The sequence below is a fragment of the Opisthorchis viverrini genome (genome assembly GCF_000715545.1).
Source record: "Opisthorchis viverrini unplaced genomic scaffold opera_v5_75, whole genome shotgun sequence".
In the NCBI taxonomy this organism is placed as follows: Eukaryota; Metazoa; Platyhelminthes; class Trematoda; order Opisthorchiida; family Opisthorchiidae; genus Opisthorchis; species Opisthorchis viverrini.
Genome location: NW_008751732.1, coordinates 397,553 through 410,112, shown reverse-complemented (window position 1 = coordinate 410,112; position 12,560 = coordinate 397,553). Strand labels below are relative to the sequence as shown.

General features: G+C 41.7%; 1 protein-coding gene across 1 annotated transcript in view; it reads left to right on the top strand.

Moving 5' to 3' along the window:
• T265_13531 (hypothetical protein) overlaps window positions 1-11,511 on the top strand; it is a gene marked incomplete at both ends in the record, with an annotated part of 28,966 nt that extends 17,455 nt beyond the window's left edge. Inside the window, 4 exons of the mRNA XM_009169329.1 lie at window positions 1,779-1,948; window positions 4,990-5,134; window positions 7,722-7,928; window positions 11,392-11,511. Coding sequence (XP_009167593.1) covers window positions 1,779-1,948; window positions 4,990-5,134; window positions 7,722-7,928; window positions 11,392-11,511 — 642 coding nt within the window. The remainder of the gene's footprint in view (window positions 1-1,778; window positions 1,949-4,989; window positions 5,135-7,721; window positions 7,929-11,391) is intronic.
• Window positions 11,512-12,560: the final 1,049 nt, after the last annotated feature.

The following is a 12,560-nucleotide window of genomic DNA, read 5'->3' as shown; positions in this document are numbered from 1 at the left end:
TGGTGAAATTTATTACATTTCGCCTAAAGGGGCACGAGCATTGGGTGAAGGTCAAGCGGAAAACCGGTTTACAGGTGAACAACATTGTGTCAGTCTCAGCTATTCAAATTGATGACACAGACAAGTGAAATTTGATCAGACAGATAATTGCTGATAGTTTCGATTAACAGGTCTGCACGTGGATGATAAATAGCGTCTTTTCATACAGAATTAGAAGCTGTAACCATTGTTACGCGATTCGAACAGTGATAAGACTTTGCTTGCGAGTGCGCATCAAAATGCGGATAAATGTTCACCCAAATGCCACGAGGGTAGCAATGCCAGCAGGTGGACAAACAGCCTGTTGAAAAAGGTTATTTGGCGTAATCACACGTTGTGCTCGAACGCAGTAGTGCAGTTACCTTCAGATTTGGTCGACATAACTGCATAACCTTTATTCAGTTCCAAATATATACTAGAATTTTCGCCGACCAAAGATGCATGATTAAGTGAGAACATTACTAGATATTTTAGCTTGATTCAATGGAAGTTTTTTTGTAGGAGCGGTATACTTGTACAACTGAACGGTCCAGTCCTTGTGCATAACAGTGCCCAACAGCCTTCCACCCAATTTAAAACTTATAGAAAGTGATGTTTGCAGGGGAAAATAATGAGATAGTTTAGAAAATTGGCAAGTTAAGAAGGGCATAGCTTTGAATTCTTCACCAATGCATTGTGGTGTAGATTGAACTGAATATTCATATCGACACTGGGTTTATACTTCATGAATATTTCATCATTGTAGAATGAGTTCTTCTGTGCAACCTTCTGTGGTAATTACGCACAGTTATATGTCACTCGAAACCAAAAATAGGCCGAATAACTTATTTACGGTACTGCTCAAACCGATTCCGACAATCCAAGCATCTATAAAACACGCTTTGGTTTTCAGAGCAGCCGAATTTACTGCTCTAGCTCTTTGTGTTAAGGAGCTGCGAGACTGACAGTTCACACGTACATTTTGTCGTCTATCACTAGGTAAGTTTTCTGGTCGCTGGAGTGTTGGATAGCTTTTTACCGTGTACTAATTTCTGTAGATGTGGATAGAGCGAAAACGCCTGGTATTCAATATTCTGTAAGTATCGTCACTGAGGTATACTAATGCTGCACAGTAAATCCATGAGAAATCATCAGCTCTTGTCATATAGACGACCAAGACAGGTTTTTTTTGTGTGCTTAGGAATGAGTCAAGAGCAGTATAATTCTCTAAAACGAGTCTATTCTTCTACGATGAAAGAAACTAGTCAACTACGGGACATTCATAGATGCGGAACCACCACGCATCGCGTAGCCCGAAATCCCGGTTTCATTATCTTCAGTTCGTATTTTCACTGTGATCAGTTCCACAGAATGAAGTTGTGTACTCCTTGGCCAAGACCAATTAAGTCTGGGCAAAAGCTACCCTTTATTGTGTCTGGGGCAGTGCATTGGCATTCAAAATATATAAGGTGAGAGCCGATTGATGAATGTGGGACAAAAGTTAGGTACATTTCCACTTTGGTTTCACCCTTGTGAACTAACTGGGTCGTTTGAGCCGTCCTGATCTTCGGTTTTGAAGGCTCTGTTTTTCTGAAGAAGACAGGAATTGAGGGATCTAGTTCCGTCAAAGAGATTGCAATTGTGAGGCCTTCTGTGCCATAAGATTTTTGTTGGATCACGAAATCACATTGCAGCTATGAACCAGTTGATTCCCACTGAATTCTCTCGCGTATCGCTTACATTCAAACATCATTTCTCAGGATTCAAAACATGAACACAAGCGGTACGTCAGAAACCTCTCGTTGACCACATGGGAAGATATGAAACCCACGGACAGACCAGCGACTGCGGCTGACCTCTTACGGAAAAATTTACTCTCACCAATCAGTGATCTCATTACCGAGTCTAGCCTGACAAGAAGCCCGTTCAAGTGGGTCGATTTCACCGGTTGTATGTTTTCATTTACTTGCGATATATGCCATTATCTCCCTCTACAATAAATCCGAAGAGACGAGTAAGACATAGCGTATTAAAATATATATATATATTATATGTATAATATACATATATATTATATATAATATAATATAATATAATATAATATAATATATATAATTATAGTGGGGGTAATATAAGTGTAGTTTCACAATCGTTTCTGAACCTTTGATACGTAATTGTCCCTTGTGTTACGCTGAGTTGCGTTTGACTTGAACTCTATATTCATTCGCGTCTGGTGGTCGTTGGCTTGTTCGCTGAGCTGGGCAATTGATTGCAAAACATCACCAATCAGGTGACATCACCAGTGCGTTATTGGGGAGCGTAGTAGTGACTCCTGTTTCGCCACTTTTAACAAAGGGCAGAATATAATATCTATGTTTACAGTAGTTCACACTAACTTGTGGTACCACTCTTTCTGAAAAATAGGTACCTCGAAATATTGATACAGAGCGAAATGCCAAACTTTTTGGAACTGTAGTAATTCCCAACAAGCATTGCACCCGATGGCCATCGATCGTTCTTTACAGAACCCTTAGCAGAAAGAAATAATTTTCTGTCCACCAAATCAGGTAAAGTCTTGCGCAAACTAAGGTGAGTTTTCACAGCGGCGTCTCACTTAACTAGTAAGGTTATTCTGTCTACATTTCAGCAAATCATCTGAAGTCTCCAACGATGAATGGTTCAACCATGTGGGTGAGGGGCAAGTTCATTTCACAGGATAAGAGGTTCGACTTAAAAATAAACCTCTTAATTGATCAGGGAATTACACTAGTCATGATGTAGAATAGTGTCCAGCAAGGGAGGTGGGAGAAGGAGTGGATAAATCCAACAAGAATTCTTCGGGTGAATTGGGAACAAGTCCAGAGCATTAACTTAACAAGAAGTTAGCCACGAAACTTCTCAATGCTACACCGCACTCATAAACGTGCACTGGAGACTTAACGGTACGGTGGTGTTTGTCCCAGTAAATGGATATAGAAACAATAAATTCTGTTGAAGGATACAAGAACTAGCCTGTCTATGAATAAAAACACTCACTCTTACCATGTGAAAATTTACACATCGAAGTATTTGAATGTAGTGAGACGTACCAAGGTCATTCGGAAGGTCATTTTGAAAATTCGGATTTGACATTCTGGGAGGGGATGTTGATGATAGTAGGAAACCAAGGGTTTCTGAGCGTGTCAGTATAACATTGACCTAAGTTTTACGAATGGATAATGTGGTGCAATGACAACGGTGCAAGAGCATTTGCTTGGCCAACTAATGGAACTGTATCGTTTCTATCAGTAGCCTTGCTTCAGACGTACGGAACCTGAATTAATATAACACCAGCCTTTTTGCAGTGAATGCGAAAAACACGGATGGGCATATCTATTACAAACAAGGATAAGAAGGGCAAAAGGATCACCCCGATAGACAAGGTGGTTATGGGGCAGTGGATAAGAGCAGCGACCATTCACGCATTTAACTTGTGTAACGTCTGTAAAGTAGTCTTTGATCAGCTCAGTCCTGTTCACATCCCACGACAGTGAAACTTACACTAACTCTCATCTAACAACATTCCGAATGCGTCGGTGTAGAAAACAGACAACATACATGAGACACCAACCTAGGGTCCAGTGATGAAGTGATGAAGTTAACCAGGCAGGCTACAGCGTGTATGGCTATTTCGTAAAGTGACGTGAGTCTAGCCCCAGCAAAATCCACTTCACTCGACTCGGCAGCACTCGTTCAAACCGCTTTAGAAGAGCTTAGGTAAAGGATATTGAGCTAAACTTCACAATCTCTTTTCTCCGTACCAGCTTCGTCTCGGCCACTTGCCAATAGTCAAGAATTTTCCTAAAGAAAATGAAATTGGCTGCTAAAGTTGGTTTGCTGAAGTGACAGTATTGCAAATGATCGAAAACGTACTCTTGATGGATTTCATCTTTCGCAAATTCTCATACTGTCCCTCTGATGAGTGATAGTCAATTTGTCAAAATATGGGTAGCTCGGGTGTGTTTACTGGTGGTTGATCAGATGGCAGTTGATCTGTTCGCCAAAGTTGGCAATTGGTTTGCGCAACTGAACTGCGCACTGACGATGTCTCCCCGACTGGGGACGAAACGTTTGCAAGCCAATTGTCAAGCTCGGCGAACAGATCAACTCCTATGTGATAGTACATTCATCAGTGGTGGTGAATGATCCCTCGCTGCACATTTCACGGTGGTTTCTGACACAAATATTTTCGAGATTGTCGGAGTGCACACGATTTCTTTGCTTGCGGAGTCAATCCGTATCCCAGTTGGTAGCAGAGTAGAGGACCTGCCAGCGCTTATTTGGGTCGTCCCAACAACGCAACAACAGCAACTGTTGAGATAGCCAGTCAGGTGCTAACAGTGTTCCTATAGGTCATATTCTTATGCTGTAGAAGAGTCGGTTTTAGAAACAAAGTTTATCATTAGCTTGATCTTACCTTGTAAACACGCATTTCTAGCTAACACGAGGTCGTATGCAACTTAATTATGCATTCTACATAAAGCGTACTTTCGAGGACATTCTCAATATAATCTCACCTTCACTCTGTTCACATACTTCAGGACATCACCTTTAAATAATTCACGACCTATTTTGATGACACAACACATTACTAGAAATCACAGCAGGTATCTATGGTCCTTCCAAATTCTTACGCCCAAACTCAACGAACGAGCTGACTCCTTGTAGGGTTTCTTTCTGCGGACCGGTCCCACAGCTCCCTGACAGTGATATCTCCAAGTAGCTCTCTAAATCACCCTGAACCTGTGCAAGCATACTACCATCTATCCTTTCAAGGAGGACGGCTCTTCCAAGGTGTAGCTTTGTTTACTTTAGAGCCTCCCTCGGATAATTTAGCTTAAACTGCTAGTATTATCCTAACTGGAACACGTATTAATTCATAATCAAGTGTTTTCTATCGAGCGCTCTCCCACTCACTACATTGACTTTCAGCCCGGAGCCATCAACCAGAGGAACCATCAGCACCAGTACATTTTCGGACAGGCCCGAAAACCGTTCAGCGAATTTGGTCATCTCATCCACGAGCTCAAGTAACCACAACACCACAAGTGTTGGCAGCAAGTTTCCTCACAGCAACGTAAGTTCCAAAGCTGTTTCAACGAGTTCATTAGTAAAGATCATATTAATCCATCCACTCAAAGTTCATAGCAATATATTCAGGATTTTCATTGCCAAAACAAACCGAACTGTCTCACTGTGAACCTGGCTATACATGAGTAAATCCTCTGGTTTTCGCGTGTGCTCCAAATAAGATCCAAAAACGCTACTCGCCAAAATAAATGCTGTCAACCACTGGATGTGGTTTAACTGCTCTTGGGGGGTGTGTAACTTTATTTGATTTTCTACTTTGCCTGACATCTGCATTTGTGGCCTTTCAAATCAATTCACTGTGGACAACGCGCCATTTCAAAGAACTGTCATCTGAGGGCAACAAACCTGGATTATTGCATAATCCATTTGACTATTGCAACTCAGCGCATTGTGCAATTCGTCATTTTGTTGCTTTATTGCACACTCCCACCTAAGGTCACCTACCAGATAAACCGCAAAGCAAAGAATGGTTACTAGAGTTATCATTTTTGAAAACCCTTTGATTCATCAACCATACACATTTCGAAGGTCCACCTAATGCCATTCACATAATGAATCAACTGGCTGTGAGTGTTCCAAACGACGTAACATATTTGCGAATTCTGCCTACATCAGACTTCCTCTTTTTTTGACTATTGGTTCTCCCAACCCTGAAATCAGAGACACACCGTCGATCGTGATAGTAAAGACATATACAACTCGTTCATCCCCTTTTAGTGTGGACTCAGCAGAATAATTGCACCAGGACAGGAGGATAACTCTTCAAAACATTGATGGGAATGCGAATTCCACAAATCCTGCAACCAACCGCAAATAAACGGTTGTTGCCATTGTTGCAGTTGATGTAGTGAAGAAGTGTGGGTTCAGCCTCACTTGGCACCAGCCTTGTGTCTTACTTGAATGAGAAAATACACCTGATTTGTTTGTGATAATTAGTTTATCGGAGACCAGTTAACTTTAATTTCTTTGATAAATTGCATGTCTAGCCGTCCAATCCAGAGTGCCTGACTTTGCTTACGGTTAGTTCAGTGTGTAACAGTGGTATGGTCTGTAAGCTAGGTTTGTTACAAAAGGATGTAGATAAATGAGAAAGCTTTCTATTTTCTCTTTATGTACTCCTCTATCCGCTTATCTTTGTCGGCATCCCGCTTTGGTTTGTTATGGGACAGTGTAAGGCAAATCTGTATCTGTCTGATGCCTACAGTTCAGGTTAGTTAAACGGTGGCATTCAAAGACAGACATCGATGTGACGTTGTGCAGTCATTCTCCAGGACCGCTGTATGGAGGTATGCGCCAACTACTCATGACACAGCATCTTCAGCTGTCCAGAACACAACCATCTTCGGTATACTACAAACTTTATATGCTTGTTAAGCTGTACCGTAAAGAGCATTGTTTCACCAGAATTTCGTAAGTTTAATTGCTAATATTTAGGGAGTTTCTCAACCACCATAGACCTTCAATGAGTCGGGTTAGTTGGTCCATAACTCTGACCATACATAAGTTCATTAAGAACCAAGTCTTAGCAGGAAAATATTGAACTGGAATCTAGAAGGTCCTAGCCGAATTACAAAACATCGTAAAAACTAGCGAAATCCGAAACTTTTGGTGTATAAAATGCGAATTCCTGGTTATGGATTATCCTACCAAGCTCTTGTTATCGTCAGTGAAGTATGGGATAATGCTGAATCTGGTGTATACTCCTTTCCTCCTTATAGGTTTACTGGCATTGACTGACACGATTAATTTGGCAAAGTATGCGTAAATTGGGATTGTTGGTCTATATGATAGTTCAGTGAAAAACTAAACTGCCTTTGTAAGCCTAATACCACCATTTCTGGTGAAAGTGCATCTATAAGCACCAACTCAGCTATTTGCGGGAAATGTTTATGTGATAATAAGTACAGAATGTTAATGTGAGACCTATCACACGAACTGTTTTCCTACCCATTTATCCTCCAACACTAGCCCACCTGATTCATGGCGAGAAAACTACCAAGGATATCAAACTTCATGCGTGGACTGTGTTCCATGGAACAACAAAAATTTATTCACTTGCGAAATGGATGGTTTCAGGTTGCCGGCAAAAACGCTCCCAAAGAAACGAGCAAGCAGGTGAAGAATTATAAGTTCAGCAGCCAGGATGACTCCGAAAATCCCACAGAGTTATTGTTTGCAAAGCAATCCGAGTTAATCTATTGTGGCATTTGTACGCCTGATATAAATAAGGATGCGAAAAACTGGTCTTTGGTTGCGGCTCAGAATAAATAGCCTGAGCCCATCAACAAAGTTTTTACCAGCACCAGCACCCGATAACCAGTAAGATGACGCCATTTCAAGTGAGGGCAGACCCATATTGATAGTTGCAGCCCATCGAATAACAGTGATAAAAGAACGAAGTTAGCCTCTATTTTCTTAGTGGTAACATAGCGTCCCTGTCTTTCTATGGTCTGAGAAACAAACGTTCCCGTCGACTGAACAGATTGAAAACACCAGGTGACGAACGCACCATTTGCCAACGTAAGTCAAGTTTGTGCTCAGTTGACATACCCAGCCTAGTGATGTCATTGCAGGCAAACAAACCTAAGCAGTGTATGTTGCAAGAAACAAGCGACAAACCTGTTATCCATCCCTTCCTAAGTGGGAAGCAGCGTCACATTAAACCGATGCAATCGAGCGCCACGCTTGAAGCCAAACTGACGAAACTGGGAATTCCCACTTGTTTGATTGTTCGAAATCATATCCATGAAAACAGTGATCAAGTCAATTCGCTCCCTCAGGTCAGTACTCATTAATGAGTCTAAGTTTTCCCAACTAATGACACCTTCCTGCATTCCTTCTGTGGTTCCCGGTTATTCTGCCTGGAAATTCGCAGACGGACCGTGGTAGTCTTCCAGTGATCGTCAGAAAGCGACGTGATCAACATTGACCACACTTAAACTTCACATTATACTGGGGAAGGGTCAACCACTCCTGATCGAATACTACTTGTTGCGTTCATTCATTCTTGTAAAAATTGATAGCGATTGGAACTCACAGTTTCCCTCGTCAGTTGGCTTATATAGTAGAAATTGACCAACCACGCACGAATTACTTTTAGCATGTCTTCTAGGCGTCAAAATTTCCAAGAGGGACAAAACGTAATCTGAAGCTATCTGTTTTTTGTTGAAATTCTGCTTCCATTCAGCTGTAGCTTAGGCCTGTATTAACAAGTACATTCTTTCTATCCTTTAACCCACACAGCTGAACAAATCACAACTCTTGAGGAAGCCAAATAATCTCACCGATAAAACACATGTTTCGCACTATACGGACAGTGGTTCCGAAGCTTATTTATACTCGGATCCAGAGGTGGGGACTTCAAGTGGATTGGCGTCTTTGACTCGTGGAGGAGTCAGTCAGTCTTGGCGAGCACAAAAGCTCCTGCCGAGTGACCGCTCGCCCGTACCCCAGTGTTCAGATAACTATGAATACCCTGGATTGTTGCATTCTGTCTCAGTACTAAATGGGTCGGACAGATCAAGGCACGATTCGAATAATCCTACGGAATTTTTGACCGAATCAAAAGGATAACGTGTCGTTCCCAGTCTAACATTTCCTTTGGAACGGAGGTAAATTTGGTAAATTTGCTTATTTCAACTTCGTGTGTAACCCTTGGAAATAGCAACTTCTGAAAAAGTTTGACCCCTTCTCAACCAAGCAACACCTCTTATCAATTATGTTTTAACGCTAAATGCTTCCGCGGAAGGAGAATCCAGGGATAGTTAAAAAGTCACTTCTCGGTGGTTTCTGCGTTTTTGCTGGGGATTATCCTACATAAATTTGCAGCTACATAGCGAATTCTGGCATTATTTATAATCATTTAGAGGAGTTTTTGTATTTTTGTTCTATTAACAGAAGAGTGTCGTTTGTCTTCAAACATTTAACGTATGGTTGTGTTCAAAGTGTGTTAGACTGGAACAGTAACATTTGCGATTACCCAGTCACAGGAGCTGGAATCACTCAACAAAAGTACCAGTCAAACACCTTAGGAATATGGCTATCGCTTCTGTGATCTCCACGTTTAGTGAATTGATTTTGAGGGTAAAGGAGGACTTCTCATATTCATCAGCATTCCGACATATATTTCTGTCCCCTGTTGTGACACCTGCCAGATCTTTGACAGCTGAACTCATCAGAAATGCACGGGAAGCTGTTTGGAGGAAGCAACTAGCAACTGGCCTTCGTAAGACATGAATTTAATGTCAGATTGCAGGGGTGAAAAAGTCGAATGTCTATCATAACTGAATTTCAGGCTTCTCAGTTAGTTGTCTGCTCGGAAGCTCGGCAACTCAACCGCGAAGGTTTGAAATTATGGTGGCTTCTTCTTGGAAGATATGACGTGTCGTAAAATATCTTGACGCTCCCTAATACCTTACCAATTACACGAATTGACAGGGGACTTCTGACTAAAACAGCGTTGATCAAGCTTATAAAAACTTGATCTTCATCTAATAACACTTTCAGACATGATTATCTTGATATGGTACACATACGTTATGGTCTCACGACGACCGTCTTAGCGTGGTACACACATCTGTCGGACCTTAAAAACTATACGATAATTCATCGCACAGATGACCTTCGCCACTGTCCCATATAATTTCGTCACAACGTGGTAAGTCAGCTGATTTCAATGAATTTTCCATCTCTGGAGACAACCGGGGAAACTGACCACTGCCGGCCCCGCGACCATCCCTGTCACATTCGATTTACATCGTGGGGCCAATCACTTTGCATCTCATCGTACGTACCCAAGTTGGATGAGATCAGATTAAGCACTGATTACAATGGCGGACCCCATAGGATCAAAATCAAGGGACTTATTTACACAATATCTACCATAAGCAGATCAACAAGCAGAGGCTCGAATCTCGGAGAAATGCAAAGTAGGAATGAAAACGGACTCACCAGTCGGTCAGTATGCTTTGAAAACGCTTCACACTCCAATAAGCCTATCACAAAAAAGCCATATTTACTTCGTAACCCATTTTCTCAGCCTCTTCAGTCCACCCTACTGCACGGTCCGGCCGTGACAACTGCTACGCTGTGATACAAGTCTATGTAAGCTCCGAATACTCATCGTCCTTCTTGTGGCCCACGCCATTTATGTATTCTCACACCCAGTGGATCATATCATTCATATGAATGAGTGTGGGAAGTGTGTGATAGGCCTGGCGAATCGCACTTTTCACAGCGGACTAAATGAGTTATGGGCCCATTTTTTCAACCTTAGTCTGTACTCCGAGACCTGATCCCGTGTCTAAAGCCTTGGCTCTGATCAACGAACCCGTTGAACTGGATTCGCTAGCTATTGCTGATGGCACCTGGGCGTTTGTCTAGCACACGTGACTCACACGTGAAGTGATCAGCCCTTCCAAGCGAGTCGAATGTGACGGAGACGACAGTTGGACTGGTGGCTGTCTATCTTTAGGATAGAGAATGCACTGGATTAAGTTGACTCAATAAGTCATGGTGAATTTAAATAAAAGTGGTCAAAAGCTTTGAGAAAGTGGTGAAATTTTCATGGAGTTGATACAGACTATAGACTACACAAGATCCTCAGACGGAACAGCGCAGGCGCACATGCAGGATAAGCAAAGTTGGAATCAACACGAAAGTGAAATCATCACCGAAAACTTATTGTTTATTATCAATGTTCGAAACAACATTGTTTCTGTTCCTTTATCACCACTGATTAAATCAGGGAGGAAAATTGGTATTTCATTGCTTACAACCATAAATATTGGAATGACAAGTCAAACAGCTGTGCGCTGGCGACCATTTTGGATGAAAACGGGGAGATTATACCGTGGGACACTGAAACCTAGGATCAGCTGTTCCAAACCACAATTGTCGCTTTTTCACTACACGGTATAGCATCTTGACAGCTGAAGGCTAGGCACAGTGTGTTGGTAGGCAACGTGTATTATTTCCTCTCTTCAAACTGCTAAGGAAAATCCCAGATTTCATATTCATTTCAAAATTCGAGTTTGACAATCAGGTAGGGTTTTTCCTGCATCTCGTCTGGTTTGCACTTACCTTGGCTATCCTCAAGAAAGCCATGAGATGATCAAGTCGATGATCAACACAATTCTCCATCTCATGGGCACGTAGGAAGCAATATGCAGTGACTGCACTCACCAGATTTCATTTGCTAGAACCGCATCATCATGCATAACTCTCTACTTTTTCTCCCTCCAGGTAACACACATGAAATGTCCTGTCTCCGGTTGCAGTGAACAGTATTTTGTATACTTGCTTATCATTTTCTCTTCATGCAACGGCACACCCCGCCATCAAAGATCACCTCAAATTATGTTGTGATTTTGTAGTATTATTATTATTATTCAAAAGCATTTATCTAATTCGATTGAGTTACTTCATTCCATTTGACTGGGTAGATTTTTGGACCGCTCTTTCATACATATTATCAATGCCCTTCTTTCTTTCTGGGTTGTTCCAACCATTCTCCGACCTCACTAGCCACTCCGTGGTTTGGTGTGACCTCGACATTTCACCAGGCATGTACAAAACTTCTCTCCATGACATACTTCCCTTTGAGTAATTATATCAGTCTTAAGTACCATTCCTCAAAAGGACCTGTTTCATTTAATTTTCTAAAGAAATCTCCAACAAACTTCTATCATAATTCAAGCTCTGAACATCTTAACTGTACAAAATCTATTACACTGTGAATTGTTATCAGTTTTTTTCTTTTCTTTCAGAATGTGGAGAGTAATAGATGACAATAAAATTTAGGCACAAACACATTTTCTGTTAAAAACCGGAACCATTCGGCGTATTCATCTTCTGCTACTAACTTTTTAGCACAAGACACTTAAAAGTAAAGCAAGCTTTCATTTGGTTGGGCAAAAGTGACTCGGGAAATCTTCCCAGCTCTTTATGATTCCTACGGAGGTCCTGATAAGTAAAAGTCTATAGGCTGAAAGTTTTTAAGTCACAATCACAAACCAGAAGTGGTCGGTCCTGGAGAAGTGGTCCGGGTCGGGTAAACTGTCCTTCAGATACAACTATCCAGCTTTTACCCTCATCACCAGGCTATTCTTCAGTTGTAATCTTTTCAAAGAATTTAGAAGGAAATGCTGATCCATGAAGAGAAAGATTGCACTTCATGTGTTGTGCACACTGGGTTCGGTGGCCATTTAACCTGAAGAGTCTTTGAATAAAGAGTTTGAACTTCGAACCGGGACCTCGAAGCATGCCTCAGCTCCTCCCCTCCCCCCTCCGTCAGCCAGAGTAAACGCTTAACGGCGCATGACATATCTCATATTCTTAGGTCAAGACCATGTTTCGTTATCATTAAGTGCACTCCGCCTGACCCACTATAGCACGCGTAAAATGCACAGGGC